The sequence below is a fragment of the Perna viridis genome, chromosome 14, assembly GCF_037379345.1.
Source record: "Perna viridis isolate PV_CMFRI_1.1 ecotype Kerala chromosome 14, ASM3737934v1, whole genome shotgun sequence".
In the NCBI taxonomy this organism is placed as follows: domain Eukaryota; kingdom Metazoa; phylum Mollusca; class Bivalvia; order Mytilida; family Mytilidae; genus Perna; species Perna viridis.
The window spans coordinates 30,363,734-30,382,029 of NC_142458.1; the positions used below are offsets into that span (position 1 = coordinate 30,363,734).

General features: G+C 33.7%; 1 protein-coding gene and 1 non-coding gene across 2 annotated transcripts; both read left to right on the top strand.

Annotated features, from left to right (window-relative positions):
- The first annotated feature begins 10 nt into the window (after positions 1–10).
- Positions 11–16,436, top strand: LOC148598957 (large ribosomal subunit protein uL10-like). Its single transcript, XM_088562514.1, has 10 exons — positions 11–57; positions 1,776–1,875; positions 3,188–3,287; positions 4,339–4,414; positions 4,811–4,898; positions 9,636–9,782; positions 12,600–12,708; positions 13,853–13,929; positions 15,333–15,473; positions 16,190–16,436. Exons 2-10 carry the CDS (start codon positions 1,822–1,824, stop codon positions 16,340–16,342), a joined length of 945 nt encoding a protein of 314 aa, XP_088418640.1. The 5' UTR covers positions 11–57; positions 1,776–1,821; the 3' UTR covers positions 16,343–16,436.
- LOC148598958 (small nucleolar RNA SNORD61) lies at positions 10,082–10,150 on the top strand. The gene has a single exon (XR_015918778.1). It is a non-coding gene; the product is annotated as a small nucleolar RNA SNORD61 (small nucleolar RNA).
- Positions 16,437–18,296: the final 1,860 nt, after the last annotated feature.

The following is an 18,296-nucleotide window of genomic DNA, read 5'->3' on the forward strand; positions in this document are numbered from 1 at the left end:
GTTAACTCCCCTGAAAATAAACCACGTGGTGTCCTTTTCTTCGCCATTCGTCGAAAGGTGTGGACGTAATAAATTCTTCTCTGTAGTTTCAACGCAACACAACAGTTTTTTCTATATGAATTTGTTAAAAATAATCTGTTTATTCATAAAATTGATTATCAAATTTAATAATCCTCAACTTAGATTTATTTTATTTAATAATTTTTTTAGTTCAGAATTTCCCACGACCACGTGGTTTTCGTTCAACCCCCTTTTAACCAGGATTTTATTAAGTAATAAACTACCATAAAAATTATTGGCTTAATCTTGTAATATTGTTAAACATTAGCTTTCGAGAAAGCTGAAGTCGATTGATTGGGTGTCTTCCTTAAGGTTCGTCAGAACCTTGCAATTAGTTTCAACAAATACAAATATTTTTTTGGCTCAAAGTCAAACTCAGATATAAGTAATGGTTAAGGCCCATTATGTTCAAAGATGTATATATGACATTATCAATATACATGTTAGGCCGAATTTCCTCTGACCCTGCAACCCTCCTCTTTTTTATTTGGATATTGATATGTCGGGTTGGGGTCAGAACGATGTGCCATACAAAAAGTTGGAGATTTAGCGGTACCGCAGAGTACCACCCTTCAACCGCTTGTAACAACTTTCAAGTTGAAATTGTGCATGTCACACATACCTAGTTTGATCCTGGAATCATTTTCCTGTATGCTGATACCAAATTTGCTACAAAAATTACATTTATTATTGAAGTTTCGATAATTTTCCACGAGAGACCCTGTTTTGTTGACATTTTGAACCGTAATAAGAGAAGGCGGAGCTTGTTACTTTTGGAACGGATGGGTAGCAGACATGGAATTTTTCAGTGGGATTTTAAAATATTCTGTTAGACTCCGGTTTTAAAAATCATTTCTGATGACATTGAAATGAATTTCCTTTCATCATTAAGCTTTTAAGTAAAAGATTTTTTTTTATATTTCCCTGCCATTTATTGATTACAGTGATGTATTGGATCCATTCAATGAGTTGTTTAAAATGTTTAAATTACCTTTTCGTATACAAATCAGGTATTTCACTAAAACATTATGGCGTCAAGTCCGACCTTTAATAAAAAGATTTAATTTGCCAGGCTTGTGAATTGATATTTGACATCTGAAAACAGTTCATCAAGCGGCTTAAAGGATTAGTAACAATTGTTTTCACCTTTGATATTCATCTTGTGTGTTTTGATAATTAAATAATAATGGGCCAATGAACAGGTTGGCACTCCTGTTATTGTGTATTTGATGCTTCACCGCACACACGAAGAAATTGAATTAGGATTTCATGTATTGAGAGAAAAATAAGAAGCTATTCGTGGTTTTTTTTGTACAATATATGTAATGCAAGAAAATGTTATTGATGGATAAAACAACTATTAAATAGGAGTTAAACTTTATTTCACATACTGATTAAAACTGTTCTCAAAAGTACAAAATAGCTCGTTGTTGTCTATTGTTTGTGACTTCATTTACGATTCCCAAAAGTTTTGTCTTAGGACAAGAAATGTAGAAACTCAATGTTTAAGTGTATACCCCGCACCCCCTTACTGGAAAAAAGAAAAGTTTGTGGGGGTTAGGGAGGGGTAGTGGTATACACCAAAGAAAATGGTAGGAACAGAGCAAACCTGACATAATGTTTAAATGATTGAAATAATTTACAATTCTTCAGAACTTAATACTGTGAATTTTTTAGTGCATTGTGATTTATTCTTTATTATTGTTTCATTATAGTTTCTATCTTTAAACTGTCGTCGTACAATCCCTGAACCACATCAAGATGGTCAAGGAAGATAGATCAACATGGAAGTCTAACTACTTCATAAAAATTGCTGTAAGTATATGGGATCACTAGTGGGAAAGATCTGAATATAGGGCTTTTCTCCCTGGTGGAAGTCTGAAGAAGAAAAAAACTAATCTAAAATTTTCTGTGATGTTAGATGCATTGCAATGATGATTTAATTCGGTTTGATGGACTAATTATAGATGTTGAATCATCGTGTTTAGTGCCATGTGATCAACCATGGATCAACCGACTGAGCAAAACGGTCACATTTTAAAGATTCCAGAAAAGTAATGGGATGACAGAGGGTAAAAGGACTTTTATCTTAAATGTACTGTTGTTTGTTTGTACTGAATTTGTTCTGTTCATCTAACAGCTGGTCACTTGTTGTCACTCGTGACATGTCGCGAGGGGACATGGAAACACCAGGTGTCCATCCGTCTGCGTTTTCTACTCTTTTTTTTTTTTTTTTTTTTTTTTTTTTTTTTTTTTAATGCTTTTGCCAAATAAGTGTGTTTTTGGTATGTGGCCTTATTATGAAGACTTAAAGATTAAGTCCAACTTTTTTTGTAATGCTTCCACCAATTGATTTTAAATTTTGTATGTAGTCTTACGATGAGAAGTTACAGATTAAGTTTGACTTTGGTTATGGTTGAATGATTTTTATGGAAATTTCCGAAAATATCAGTGAATTTAAAGTTTTCCTCACTTTTTTTTTTGCGAGGGACATTTGAAGGCTGTTCTTTTATTAGAATTATTACCTGCCGTTGTTTCAGTAGGGTAAAAAATGAAGGTCGGAATACCCAGATTTTTTTAACATTCATAAAATTTTATAAGCCATTAAATAGTTAAGAGAATGGCTTCATTTTACAAAAAAGTTAAGCATTTCATTTGACTTTCTCAACAGAAATTTCCCTTATTAGCTTAGTTTTACTGCCATGGTTGACAGAAGATAGGTTTTTAGAACCCTGTCAGTGTGACTTGAAAGAAATGTTATGTACCAATATGTCAATACTTGTGTAAGTTTCCTATGCAATGAGGAAGATTTTTGGTCTTGATGGCTGAACTGTGATTCTGTCATAGTTCACGTCATGTGATTAGCCATGGATCAACCAACTGAGCATAACTGACCGTATCCTTTAGGAGAATAGGATAGAGTAGCTTAGAATCTCTACATTTTAAAAACTGACAAAACTTAATAGTTGTACCTGCTTTTTCTTTGCATCTGATGCAAGATTTTAAAGTCTGAATTGGCAAGAATTGTTTTTAATCTGCAGTTCCCACTTGATTTCCAATTTTAAAAAGGAATTTGATGTGGAGTGTGTTTTTGTCTGTCGTTACAATGTTTCATTTTAAATTGCAGCAACTTTTGGATGAATATCCCAAATGTTTCATCGTCAATGCAGACAATGTTGGCTCCAAGCAGATGCAACAGATCAGGGCAGCTTTGAGAGAAAAAGCTAGTTAGTATAATATCTTAATGACCATTTTGTAAGGCTGCACATAATAATGTATTACAGGAGGATAATTTGAAGGTTTTTAGGGATCTGCCCAAAAACACTTGTATATATATTCGCCTACTAAACAGATCTTTGGGACTAAATTTTAAACTGCTGGGAAGGGTTCCGACTTCTAGACAATTAAATGATTGCATGGATTGGTTCAAGGACTGTTATCTTATATGTTTGTAATTTTCAATAAAATTTTGGAAAAATTGGGAGTCGTTATTGGAGTAATTTGAAGTCTTGTGCCATAGGGAAACAGCTTGTTACAGCTGTAAATAAAGTAAATTCACTGGAAAAGAGACTGTTTCTTGGATAGCTCACTTATAAGCAGAATTTTTCCATTTCAAATCTGTATTAAATAGTTTTTGTTTTTTTTTTGTTTTTTGTGTGTTTTATATATATACATATGCTGTACATACCTAATTACTGCTTATCAATAGTAACACGATTCTCTTATAATGCTGTTTCAATAGGATCTGCCTGACTATTACAATGATCTATACATATTTAAAGATTGTTGCACATGTAAGTTAATTCTGGCTGTTTAATAACGGGCATGATTTTTTTTTCGTGTTAAGCGGAATTCCACTTTTTGTCCGGTCTGATTCTGATTTTTTATTTCAATTTCCGAAAAACATTTGAAATCTACATTCCATTAGGAGCACCAGTAATTTTGGACCCTTCTACCTTTGCAATTTTTCTCCATTACCAGAATCAACAACCCTTTTCTCTGTATGATATCCCAGAACCTATACTGTAGAAAAAATAAAATCTGCATTGCCCTCCTTGGATGTAGATTTTGATTGAATTGCCCTATAAAATGTTATATTTAAGACTGTTACATTCATACCTGTACGGACATCAGGTCAAAATTCTCCAAAAAGAAGCCCCCAGACCCCCGGCCATAAGGCCACCTCGCTGTGCAAAGTGTTCAAATATTTTTTAGCTTTTTTCTTTAAAACCAAAATCATGCCTGTAATAACCTTTGCGTTTTTTTTTTGTGTTTCAGTTGTTTTGATGGGAAAGAACACCATGATGAGGAAAGCTATCAGAGCACATCTGGAAAAGAACCCTGACTTGGAAAAGTAATTTTGATTAATAGGGCTTGCTCTGGACAAGTAAAATTACAATTCTGACAAGTGTAATTTACTTGCACAAGGACAACCTAGTTTTAAATTCACACAAGTAAAATTTTCATTGTTCAAATTGACAAAGTTCACAAACGTAGCTGTCATACCTAGGTTATTGTGCAAATGTCAATGTAATGTATTGGAGTATTGACACCTACTCAGTTTATTAAAATTTAAGGTGGATTTGTAGTTGATTTGAAGATGAACCAGATATGTTGGTGTTAAAATGATAGAATGAGTCATGCTAAGAAATTATAGAAATTCTCGACATGATAGTATTATAAAATTTATCACGTGTCATACATTTTAATATGATACAATTTTATTAATCCTTGTGATGTATTATTTCAGACTACTGCCTTGCATCAAGCAGAATGTAGGAATTGTGTTCTTGAAAGGTGACCTCCTAGAAGTCAGAGACATCCTTTTGGCCAACAAGGTACGGTATTCCAAAACTTCAAATTTATTATTGGTATAAATTTTCTAGTTTAGATTTGGTTTTTCAAGCATTTAAACTCCACAGTGATGAATATCTGATGACGTGCCAGTACATTTTCACTAAGTGTCAGAACCAGAGATGGTTGAACCCACTGATATTGAGCATGTACTAAGGGCAATAAATTACCTTATAAGGATGTCTGAGTGGCTTACTTCATATTTTCTTCAAATTAAGGGACTTAGACATAAACCTTTAGTACTTAAGTAGCAGTCTTTTTTAAGAATCATGCAAATTCTATATTATGTGATAAACCGACAAAAAGGCTACAGATCTTTATTTTTGGTATTAAGTTGTTATGTGTGTCTAGATGATGAAATGTATGAGTATTCATTCCAATCTCTCTACTCTTGGGAGATGATCCACATTGAAAATTCAACTGTTTCTATTGTATTTTAATGTCATTGAGAATTATCTCCCATAATTTTGAATTCTACAGTACATTCCATACAAATTTTATCTCCTAAGAGCATAGGTTATATGAAAAGCCACATATTAATTTATGTTTACTAAATCATTTTAAACAAATATATAGAAAAAAAATTATATATATATAAGCTTTCCAACCATGTGTCACATTTTGCATGATTCTTAGCTGGAGTGCTACTTGAGTACTATAAAGTTTGTGTTTTAACATGTTTTGCCACTAGGACCTATACCTAACTATTTTAGGTTAATAGAAGATTACTTACTAGTATTTAAGAATGAGATGATTTATGATCGGAAATACCCTATTGTTTGTAATTTTGGCGCATTATAACTGTCTAAAAATGCTTAAGTAAATTCTGCAAAATATTTACTCTTGGCTACTGTATTCAGTTCACCAACTTGCATCCGCCATAATTTTTGCCTCAGAATTGTTAAATTTTAAACCCGCCATAATTACGTTAAGGACAGACCCAAGAACTGATGCATAAAATACATATGATTTTCTTTCATGATGATGAAAACCTAAGACGTTGCTAGTACATAGTCATCAAGTGTCAGAACCAGAAATGGTTGAACCCACTGTCACTGACTATGTGCAAAGGGCAATAACTCTCCCAACAGGGATGTCTGAGTGAAAGATAAATCAAACCTAAGAAATGAAATATTTTGAAAATCCCTTTTATTAAGGCTGGAAATAAATGAAACTTAGCAGAAGCACAATTTATTTAAACTGCAGGGATTGAGTCTAATTGCTTTCACCTTTACAGATTATTTATAGGTTCTACCAATTTTGACCGCAATGTCTACTCTATAGATTATGCATCTATGATAGCTAATCATAAAGTTAATGTTGAAATTTACGAATTCAGGATTATGTTGTTTATTTTTATAGAAAACGGATAAACATGTTGTAGTACAAACATGAATCAAAAAGGTTAATAGATTTTATTGGAATTTAAATAGTATTTACAAAATTAATAGCTGTTATCTTTTGTATGAAATGTACTGAAGAAAAATGTGAATCTTCCTAATCTTTTTCATATCCTATTTAAAACAGAAAGTTTATAGGATCATGTTGTCCAAAGTTTTCAACCCCAACTTTTCTGAAACAGCAGAATGGAACTTTTTAATGGAATTTTTAAGTGATTTTTTATTTCATAATGCCAATGTGCACCTCTTATATTGGTATTTACATCTAGTTTACTTTTCATGTATTCTATTTTGATCCTTGGAAGGGGAATGAGAAGTATCACTAACTGATGTTGTTCTGAAGTGCAGTGATGACTATACTTAGGACACCTAACGATTCTGATGATTATAAATCTAGCGTTACCATGTCAGAGCACATCATTGGATATTGGATGGATTGGGGGGAATACTTGTTATCAGCAGTCCAGTTTTGCCTATATCCTTTAAACCATGACCGTCAAGTCTTTAAGGGCAGTGTTATGAGATATTGGATTTAATTGGGGGGAATACTTGTTATCAGCAGTCCAGTTTTCCCTATGTCCTTTAAACCATGATCCTCAAGTCTTTAAGGACAGTGTTGTCAAATTAAATTGAAACAAACAAAATGGTAGACAGCCATAAAACTCTAGGTAATGGGTAGGAGCTCTATGCTATTGCTTAGCCCCTAATTTTATTCTATTACTGCAAACATGCTAATTTTCATGGTGTGCTTATTTTTGCTAATTTGGTGATGAACAGACAAATGCAAAAAGAAATAGTATCCTCCAAAATTATTTTTAAAACTACAACGCTTTAATATCATTTTTGAAAATGCAAACTGATGCCCTCAAATATGATAACTTGATGAAATCCACAAGAGTTAGCCTCCCGAAATTTAATACAATATTTTATCACAGAGGTATTTCCTTTTAAGGATGCAAATAATGCTTCAAGGATTCTACGGATCATTTCCTTGAATACAGCCAAATATATGTGACATTAACAGGTCATATTTCAAATGAGACAAATGCAGTGATGACAATACTTAGGACACCTAACGAATCTGATGATTATAAATCTAGCGTTACCATGTCTGAGCATTAATAAGGGTATCGACAGGTCTATCACCAGTGTCTGCAAATACTGTTCAAGTCAATTACTCAAACCCAACTGTTAACCCTTACCATACTGTTGTTTTTCCATTTTTTTTTTTTTGGTTATTTTTAGCTTATGAAGTACAATTTGTTTCATCTGCAAGGAGTGTGAATGTGCTTTAATTTGAGTACATTAATTCAAACTGATATAGATTGATGAAAAACAGTGAATTCGAGCTGAACAAGAGGTCATGAATAACGTTGGCCACAAAAACAATAACTAAAAGTTGTTTTTTTTTTTTAGGTATAGGGTTCATTTCTTGGCCCCTCATCACTCTCACTATGTTAACCTCTTGAATTAAGCACTTCCAATTTTAGACAAAACTGGCAAAAATTTGAAAAAAAATCCAAATTTTTCACAAGTGACCCTTCTTAGAACCGCTGACTGTTGTACACATTATTGGTTTTCGGTAAAAATGCACTTTTATACGAGTGAGCCCAACATCTGACATCTGGCAAAGAATTGTCAAGAATTGTCAAAAATGACCATTTTTGGGTGACAGGCCTATTTTTTTCCCATCATTCCAACACTTTTTCAATAAAGAAATTGTCTAGAAAGGTCGACCAGTGCTACATTTTTGCATTGTTATAGTTTATAATAATAACTTGTTGCTGCTTTTGCTCAAAACAAATATATACGCATCCTGCATCCTGTGAATAGTATCTTAAGCCTTTGATCAAGCAAGACAATCTTAATCATCTGTTTGGTGCAATCAGAACATCTGGCTTGTGTCTTTGTAAATGGATTTCAGTGCTGTGATGACAATACTTAGGACACCTAACGAATATGATGATTATAAATCTAGCGTTACCATGTCTGAGCACCTACCAAGGCAGTGTTGAGAATTTTTTCCAAATTTAAGGTTTCACAGGGAAGTTCTAAATGAAGATTAACTTTCCAATGCTTAAGCCCCGTGCAGGTCCTGGTGTTAAAAGAATAGGCCTGCAGCAGCACTAAGCTTGTCGTAAAAGGCGACTAAATAGTGCTCAGAAACCTAGCCGGGGGCTAGGTGCTCTGCCCACAGAGCAACTGGGATGTGTGCCCCAGGTGGTGGAATGGGGTACCCCTGGCGTGTTACAACCTGACCGCAAACCATAGTGGTGCACCGTGTTGGGAAAGATGCCACGTTCCTCGCATGTTAAAGAACCCTGCTGTGGTGTTCGATAGGAGTAGGAACCTTTGCGCTCCGCCACAGGAGGCTAAATTGCCCGACCTTACCCATCCCCCCTTTTTCCAGTGGCAATCAAGGTTTGTCGACCCTATTGTCCTTGTGTCCCATCCTTTTTTTCATTTCATGTTCATTTCATCATCCATTTCATGTTCATTGTCTGAATATAGCTGAAATATTGCTGCTCGGACGTTAAACCCCAACAAACAAACAAACAAAAGTCCAACGCTTAATGTTGGCTTTCTGATTTCAAGATTTTCTACTTTTAAAAGGGAAAGTGGAACATGATAAAAAAAACTTTCCCTCACAAAAAATTTCACTTGCACCAGAAGTCTTGGAACACTGTCAAAGGGCCATTTACAAATCCTCAACTCTGATACAGCTTAGGGGATTACAATCCATTTTTCAGTCTTGATTATGTAATCGTCTGATTGTTGTTTTCCATCTTAACCACCTATGAGGTTTCCTATATTGTTTCTGGGAAGGGGAGCTGGGTGTGTCACCTACAGTGATGTATTGTTTTGTTTTATTTTATTTGGATTTTTTAGACAGTTCTAATTAAGTGCAGTGATGACAATACTTAGGACACCTAACGAACCTAATGATTAGAACTATAGCGTTACCATGTCTGAGCACCTAAACAAAACTTCCATGTTCAACAAAAAGCTATTTTGTGGAGGGTTTTTGGTCATAAAAATGATAAACCAAAATTTATATGAAACCTTAATCTTCAAAGATAACCTGAAAATACATATATACATTGTGCCTTTTGCCCTAGACTAGAACAAATTGATGAATTTTATTCTAGCTGACTTTGTGATGTATACAAAACAGTCCTCTAAGAAGTTCTGAAAGGCTATTTGAAAAGAGCACCATTACCTGTTTGTGAACATAAAATTGAAAGAAAAGAAAAGAAAGTTACTTTAGTGATTTAGAACTTGATAGGAAAAGTTGATATCGTATTTTGCTTACTCTTTCAGGTAAAAGCCCCTGCTAAGGCTGGTGCTGTTGCTCCCTGTGATGTAAAAGTGCCAGCCCAGGCCACCCAGCTCGGACCAGAAAAGACCTCTTTCTTCCAGGCTTTGCAGATTCCAACCAAAATTACCAGAGGAACCATTGAAATCTTGGTATGTACATAATTATTTCACTTCATAAAGCTGAAATTGCTGTCTGAAACACAAGTATAAACTATTCGACAAGACAGCATCAAGGCTTAAGTTATCATTGTGAGTCCTGCATAGCCAGATAGTATATTTTGTCAAGACATTCAAAGCTAATGTTATTCTGATCATTGGAGCAGTCCACTCCACAATTGTCAGTTAAGTAGCCTGAGATAGAGTGAAGTGTGGGAAAATGCCCAAATTGCCAATAAATCTCCATATTTTGGTGGTGTCTTAGTATTTCTGTGAACATATTTTAAAAACCTTTCATGATGAACTCTATCTTGTCTGACAAATGATGTTTAAACTCATGTCCTCTAAGAAGTTCTGAAAAGGTTCAAACATTTAAGTGTCAGATATGTTTAAATGATTCCTATTTACTTCCTTGGATATTTGATATTCATTTTCTAGGACACCAAAAAGTTCAATAGGATTTTTAAATGAAAAAGAGAAATGCATTTTATTAATTGACAGGTCTTCATACATTCAGGTCATGCAAATATTCAATTAAAATACTCAACTTAGGAAAAGAAATCAGTGGTTGATTTCATAAAATTTTCCAGTTTAAAATTGATTGCTAGTACATTAATGACATCATAACTTACAACTATTTATACACTTACATTTTTGGGGAAATTTATTGCTACTGTAATTTTTTGTCACTAAGAATTTATGTAGGGATGTACAAAAGGTTAAGGTTATTTTCAGTATAAGCACAAGATGAAAGCAAGAAAAATGTTTATCAATGTAATGGTTTGTATGTGATTTTAACTGCTATTCTAATAATTGTACATAGAAACTTATTTTCTGGGAGCCTCTTGTTTTAATTAAAAAAAAATGTTGAAAGTTTTAAAATTTAATTATCTCAAATGCTGTATGGTTTGAAAAAATGATCTCTTTTGGTCACAATGGTGGCGTCAGAATGTTAAAGTACAGTTACGAAAAATGTTTCTAAAATATCTATCATTGACATGTGTAAGTGTTGAATAAATAAATAGCTTCATGGTATGCCATGATATTTGATACAACTGTCACATTTTCCCTTTGCCATCACTTGGCATCGGTCGTCGTTAACAATTATACAATACTCTTCTCCTCTGAAACTACTTGACAAATTGGAACCAAATTTGGTATAAATGTTCCTTGGGGTATCCTGCATAAAAGTGATGTGGGGATTTTTGATTCGTCGAAAAAACATGGATGACGGTACTAAAAATAGAACATTGGGGTCAGACAGTAGTTTTTCACATATATCTCCTAAACTGTTAGGTTTAGCTGAATTCTGACATAGGGTAAAAGTGTTTAGCATAATGAGATCTATCTCTTATCAAATTTTGGTTTTAGTCCGTTAAGACATGTTGGAGTTGATGCCTTTTTTTTCAACGATTTTTTGCCATTTTTAATGTCATTTCTTTCAAAAATCTTCTCTGACACTACTTGACCAATTGAAACCAAACTTGGTTCACAATGGTGGCATCAGAAAGTTAAAGTACAGTTACCAAAAAATTGTTTCTAAAATGTCTATCATCGTAATGTGTAAGTGTTGAATAAACAAACAGCTTCTTGGTATGCCATGATAGTTGCTACAACTGTCACATTTTCCCTTTCGAGCTAAAAGTATGGCATTACATACAGGTCAGTATTGTTAACCAAATATTTATTGTTTCTACATGGTCAATGCAGGTGGTTGTTCACCAATTTATTTATGATTTCAAGCAACAATTGGTCAATAAGTATAGTCCCATTTCAACATAATGTACAGGTAGCTATAGGTTACAGACCACCAATTCAACCAATGAGCATTTGGAACGTACGCAAAAATAGTCCTACGCAGAAATTACCCCTGTTCCTCATAGTGCTGTGAAAAAAGTTCTCACCTTATTTAAAAAATTTAAACGGTTTCTGGAAGGAAAAACATTTCTGTACATTTTATAGGTGATTTTGCTTCTTGTGATGTGAAGCCTAATCTCCATAATGATTTTTAGGTATACCCCTATCTTGTGAAAACACTGGGATTTCCCATGCTATTTATAGACCCTTCACTTCCGGTGACCAGTACTGCACTGCAAGTCTGCTAACCCCACATGCCATTCTGAGGATTGTGAGCTGACATATGTAGAATCATGCTGATATATAGTCCTATGCAGGTTAAAGTTAAGGTAAAGTCCAGAGAAGCCATTGAATATTGTGAAATTAGCATAGAAGCCTATGGAAAGTGGAATTAGTGGTTTTTAGCCTTAAAGCCCCATGCAGTATAAAACTATTTTTAGCATCAATGATATGAATCATTACTCAAATGTTTGTGGTGTGTATGGCTGTGTAAACCCCAGGAAACGTTCTGCCAAATAACATCGCTATCATTTACCAAATAAAAGGATTAAAAATTATTTGGGACAGAAAATTACTCTTAACTTGTGATCAAGTTGGGCCCGACAGGTGATCATAGACCAAAAAAATGTTGTGGTATACATGATTGGTAAGGGCTTAGGCACATGTACTGATACTATATAAGACATTGTTTTAAAACTTTCATTTAGTCAACAATTTACGATACAAACATACAAGATTGACAAGTGCAACAGCTTCTGAACATAGCGTTACTTTACTTCATAAGCTCAACATGAAAGAATACTTCATCAAAATATAATAATTTTTCATCACTTTTCCAAAATTTGTGAAAAACAGGTGTTTTTGAGTGATGAAAAATTAGAGATATTATGGTTATTATCTTCAACTTCTGGCAGTTGATAGTAATTTGGTACACATTTTCTCTATCTCTTTCAGAATGAAGTTAACTTGATCAAGGAGGGAGACAAAGTCGGACTTTCCGAGTCTACTCTCTTGAACATGTTGAAGATTTCCCCGTTCTATTATGGGTTGCTTATTCAAGAAGGTGAGTACTAACTTCATTCTTTTGTTTGCTGTTTCTGTTTTTGTTTTAGTTGCAGCACAATTGGCACTTAAATAGAAAACTGAAAACTTGAATGTAAACTCTCAAAATTCTTTTGCCTAAACCAACTATATTTCTGTGGGTATCCAGTTCCCTTTTCGTAAATGTTACAAAAAACATCCAGTGTTAAAAGAAATCTTCTTTCTGATGTATCATTTATTAGGCTAGAATGTTTTCCTTCCACTTTTCTCATAATCTTGATTTTACTGAGAATTTTCATCTTACTTTGCATAATTCCACTGTCCTGTTGTTCCCTGATTAGGATAATTTATAAGTTATGTTCTGGGTTGTTTTTATGCCCCCGCAACGATAAGTTGGGGGGCATATTGTTTTACCCCTGTCCGTAACTCTGTCCGTCCCATAGGTTTTCCACATTTTTTTTGAAAATCCTAGAAGATATTGAACTGATTTTTTGTATGCAAGTCTTTCATGATTAGTTACAGATCGAGTTAAAGTTTCGTACCGCTACGCTGAGTTTTACCAAAATTATGGGCCCTGGACTTAAAAAATTTCATGGAAATAACGGTTTTCCTCACTTTTTTTTGTAAACCCTTGAAGATATTGAACTGATTTTTTGTATGTGAGTCTGTCACGATTAGTTACAGAATGAGTTTAAGTTTCTTTCCACTACGCTGAGTTTCACCAAAAATATGGGCCCTGGACTTTAAAAATTTCATGGAATTAACAGTTTTCCACATTTTTTTTTGTAAACCCTTGAAGATATTGAACTGCTTTTTGGTATGTGAGTCTGTCATGATCAGTTATAAATCGAGTATAAGTTTCATTTTTCTACACTGAGTGTTACCAAAATAATGGGCCCTGCACTTTAAAAATTGTATTGAAATAGTTTTTCAAAGATATTTGACTGCTTTTTTGTGTGTGAGTCTGTCATGATTAGTTACAGATTGAGTTTAAGTTTCGTTCAGCTATGGTGAGTTTTCTCAAAACCACATCATTTTTGTGTCTTACAGACACAATAACACATCTGGCGAAGTGCTTTTTACAATTATAAGTCATGATATAGCTGTATGAAGGTTAAATGTGGGGCATCTCTTTATCTAGTTTTTTATTCTATTTTTTTTTTCAGTATATGATAATGGTACTGTTTTCTCACCCAACATATTGGACATCAAGGATGAGGATCTTCGTCAGAGGTTCATGATGGTAGGTGTAGCTTGGAATTATCCTAAAAATTTAGGGATTTCAGTTCCAAAAATAAAAAAAAAATAATTAGTTGACCAATTACTTCTCAGCAGTTGAGTATTATATTTCACCAATGGATTTAAACAGATTATCATATTGATCTAGGCTGAGAACAATGAAAGATAGTAGAACTAGGATAGTCAACTGTGAACTGTGGAAGATTCTGTTTCTAGATTATTTAAAAGTATTTTTGTATCATTAAGATCAGTATTGATAAAACAGTCAGCTTTTTTTACTGGTGATTGTTCTTTAACAATTATAATAAGGTAAATAACTTGAAATGTACTCAAATTTCATATGCATCAAGTTGAAGTGTTGGAAGTCAAAATTGACCTGTTAGTGGTGCTAACAGTAAGCACTTTTACTGCAGTAGACTTATTTGTCTACTGTTATTTTAATATAGAAGCAACGGATTAAGAACTAGAGAAAAAAAATTGTTGAAGACCATAACTGTAAAGAGCCACAGATTGAATTTATATATGCCTCATATTATTTCAAATTTTGATGAAAAAAAAAAAAAAACATACCATTTAAATTGTTAAGAACTTGCCTTATTTGATTTTCAAGTTGTTTCTGAGGTGTTATAGTGATGACCCTTTTTAGGCTAGAGTTTCAGACAATTGGGCCAAAGTGCCCTTTTGAATGAGGTTTACTGTTAATCTGAATGACACCTCTTTACATTCCAAATTTCCTGGTCCATGCTCCCAGTTTTTAATGGAGTCAGAGTTGCTCATTTGCTTTTGTTGCTTCGTATGTATGATTTTAGTTGCTTAATGTTCTTTGTTGTTTATGTCTGTTTTCCATGTCTGGTCTTTGTCCCTAGATTACATTCTTAGGTTTACCGCTATAACCTTGGTTCCCATGATTACTCTTGCTAAGCTGATTCTAATAACAAGGCATAAAAATAAAAGGTTGGACCATGTTGATCGGCAAGCCAACTGTGAGTCTTTACTTGGCAAATCCAGAAATACTTAAATGTTCAATTCCTGAGTAAGATCATGTATCATAATTGCCTCTAGTTCTGAGAAGCTGCCTTTATTACTATTTTGCTGAAATAATGGTGGAAAAATGAAGTTGGTCGGGTTTTTAGAACCTTTCAAATTGTGAAGTTGCTTGATGTATGTAATAGAAAAATGAGTCCTCTTGGCTTACTCTGTATGAAGTACATGTGCATAAATGCACTTCTACTGATCATACCCTATGTTAGGATAATTAATCAGCCATTGGAATACATGTACAATGGAATTGTCATTTTGGGATCTGACTTAAAATGTCATAGAAATTAGAATTTGGACCACTCTAAGTAAAATTACTGTATATGAATGAATTAGTCCTTATTTTAAACAATTTCATTTCTATCACAGGGAGTGAGAAATATAGCTTCGATATCTCTGGCCATCGGGTACCCAACTCTGGCCTCCGCACCCCACTCAATTGCCAATGGATTCAAGAGGTTACTGGCTGTTGCTATAGCAACGGACTTCTCCTTCAAAGAAGCTGAAAAGGTAGGCCAAAATCTGATATGTATTTCATCACACTGCTTAGAATATAACAGTACTTTTTTTTTTTTTTTTTGGTCACTCACCGTCAGTAACACTATACATTTAAGACATCCAAACATTCATTTGTGACCGTCAAAATTGTGCCAATTCTCTGCACATAGACTTATTTTTAAAATAATTAGAAAATGTACCTCTTTTATGGAATGATGGAGAAAATTTTCATCACAAAAATCTCAGCTCCCAATAAATAGATTGATTTTAAATATGGAATGTGGCCTTCCATAGATAGGACATTCATTGTAAGCAACATCGGACGCTGTCCAATATTGACTTGATGTATAAGTGGGAGAATACCTCATGACTTCGTATTCTTTATGAAAGGGTTTTGTTTTTGGTGACTGTTATTTTATTTTATTACTTTTTTTTTTACAAATTTATACTGATTTGCTTTATGAAAAAGGTGTTATAATGATGACCCCTTTTAGGCTAGAGTTTCAGACAATTGGACCATAGTGTCCTTTTGAATGAGGTTAACTGAAAATCTGAATAACACCTTTCAGCAATCCCAATTAATGTTGTATGGTCTTGGCTTTATTTATACCTATAACAATGAAAATTGACACTGGACTTTAGCATTGAGTTAATTGATGCTATTATGACATGTTTTATTGATTTTTTTGTTGTGTTTAATGGCTGCATTTCTTTCTCTATTCTTTCAGACAAAGGAGTACCTTGCTGATCCCTCTAAGTTTGCCGTAGCTGCAGCCCCAGTTGCTGCCGCCGCTGCTTCTGATGCTCCCAAAAAGGAAGAGAAAAAGGCAGAGCCAGAATCTGAGTCTGATGATGACATGGGATTTGGTCTCTTTGACTAAATGTCGTTAAAGTTTACGACTGTCAGAGTGGCGAGGACTTGTCATTTGTCAATGTTCTTAAAAAGAAAGAAAAAATAAATTTTTAAAAAAGTGAGATCCGTTTTAGTGTTGTATTATTAATTTTGTCAGGAGAGGTTAGGGTAAATCCATGTTGTCTCTCCTTCAAAAATATGACATTATTAACACACACACACACCCCACCCCCACACACCTACAGGTATCATTTGGAAAACGAAATGACACCTGTTCTCATAAAAAAAATTATCATTTTAAAATGTTTACTCCAGCGCCAACACCACAAAAGGATTTGGTCCGCAACATGAATTACAAAAATTAAATAGAAAAAAAAAACAAGAAGCACACAATGTTTCACAAATCACGACTTAAGGAGGTAGACCTAGGGTAAGGGACACAACTCTTGAAATTAGTGATATGTTTGTATCATATTCAATTTCACCAATGCCTATCGAGCTTTCATTTGAAACAGAATGGAAATCAATCTAAGTTATTGTGATGCTTACATGAGATTGATATAAAATGCTGAATACAAACGTTCCAATTATTTTTAAGAGTTGTGTCCCTTCCCTAGGTCTGCCTCATTAAATTTAAATTTACTTGCAAGTAAAATCAGAGGGACTGACCATAAACATAACAGCCGTTAGAATATTTTCCGTCCATTGATATTTGGCAGCATTTTGTTTTAACTGATACGGACAGCATTACCATGCTGTTGAACTACCAAAAGAAATGAAAATTCATACTCCTCTTGGATAATTTTGACTATTTTATTTCCCTAAGGAAAATAAATTTTGAGTATGTTAGGTAGCCATTTTATGTTTTCTTCTCCTGAGCTTACAAAAGTCCTTACATTTGATTTTAATCACATTTGAAGTATTGTTTATTGTTCATGATTACGCCAGGTATTCAGATACAAAAAGAAAACTGGGAACACAATTTGTTTTTAGAGTGGTTTGATTGAAGAGTCAAAGTCAATTTTTTGTAAAAAACAAACTCGGGAAGATGTCAAGTGTGTCCTTGTTTATACTAGAAATATGAGCTCCCACAATTCATCAAGAGTGTCTTCAGACCCACATGCAAAAACGATTACCAAAATATATCCGTGCATGGGAAAAGAAAACCATATAAAATGCCCAGTAGTTATACCCTCTCAAATAAAATTTGGGAATGACAAATTCAACAAATGTTGAAATAGAAAGGCATGTATAATATAAATTTTATCCGGTTTAATATGTGCGTGGTGATTGATAAAGGCAGTTGAACTGTATACATCATTTTTGGATAAATTTCCATGGCAATCGATAATGGGTTCAGTTCTTCAGTTCGTGTATTAAGAAAATTTTAATGTGTAGATACACTTTAACCTTCTTGCTCACAATTACAGCTCCAACAGGTTATGGATCCGATTTGTGTATTTAAAGTAACGATGTTCATAATGAGGCATATCTTGAATATGATTAATAATTCAACACTCCAGCTTATGAGAAGGCTTAGATGCTATTAAAGTGTTTGTGAATGTATTGTATCATATAATTCGATTAAAATATAACTTTTGTTTATGCATTATAATTGTTTGTTTAAACCCTATATCACACCCTAGGTCTATACCGCATACCTTATATCACACCCATTCACAGACCATATTTGAAAACTGGTTGTTATATATGTTTTAATGAACATGACATATTAAAATCTGTATCGCATGCTGTATCATGTTGGTACAGCATGTGACACAGATTTTGACATGTAATATTTAGTATTTATGAAATACAACATTTGCATACAGATAAAGTGGAAGAAAATCTGAAATTCCGAAAATTCCCATTTCTTTTTTTAGTTAAAGTCATTATTGTGACCTTGAAACTGGTACTAATCAAAATGTGTAACCCGTACCCGTACCATTTTTCCCCGAAACCCAAATATTCTTATACTGGTT

What these genes read in the sequence shown, in the direction of transcription:
- LOC148598957 (XM_088562514.1), top strand. Translation starts at nt 1,822, where the DNA reads ATGGTCAAGGAAGATAGATCAACATGGAAGTCTAACTACTTCATAAAA. An exon ending in ACTACTTCATAAAAATTGCT is followed by an intron (nt 1,876 to 3,187) that starts GTAAGTATATGG and finishes TTTAAATTGCAG; the next exon opens with CAACTTTTGGATGAATATCC. An exon ending in AGCTTTGAGAGAAAAAGCTA is followed by an intron (nt 3,288 to 4,338) that starts GTTAGTATAATA and finishes TTTGTGTTTCAG; the next exon opens with TTGTTTTGATGGGAAAGAAC.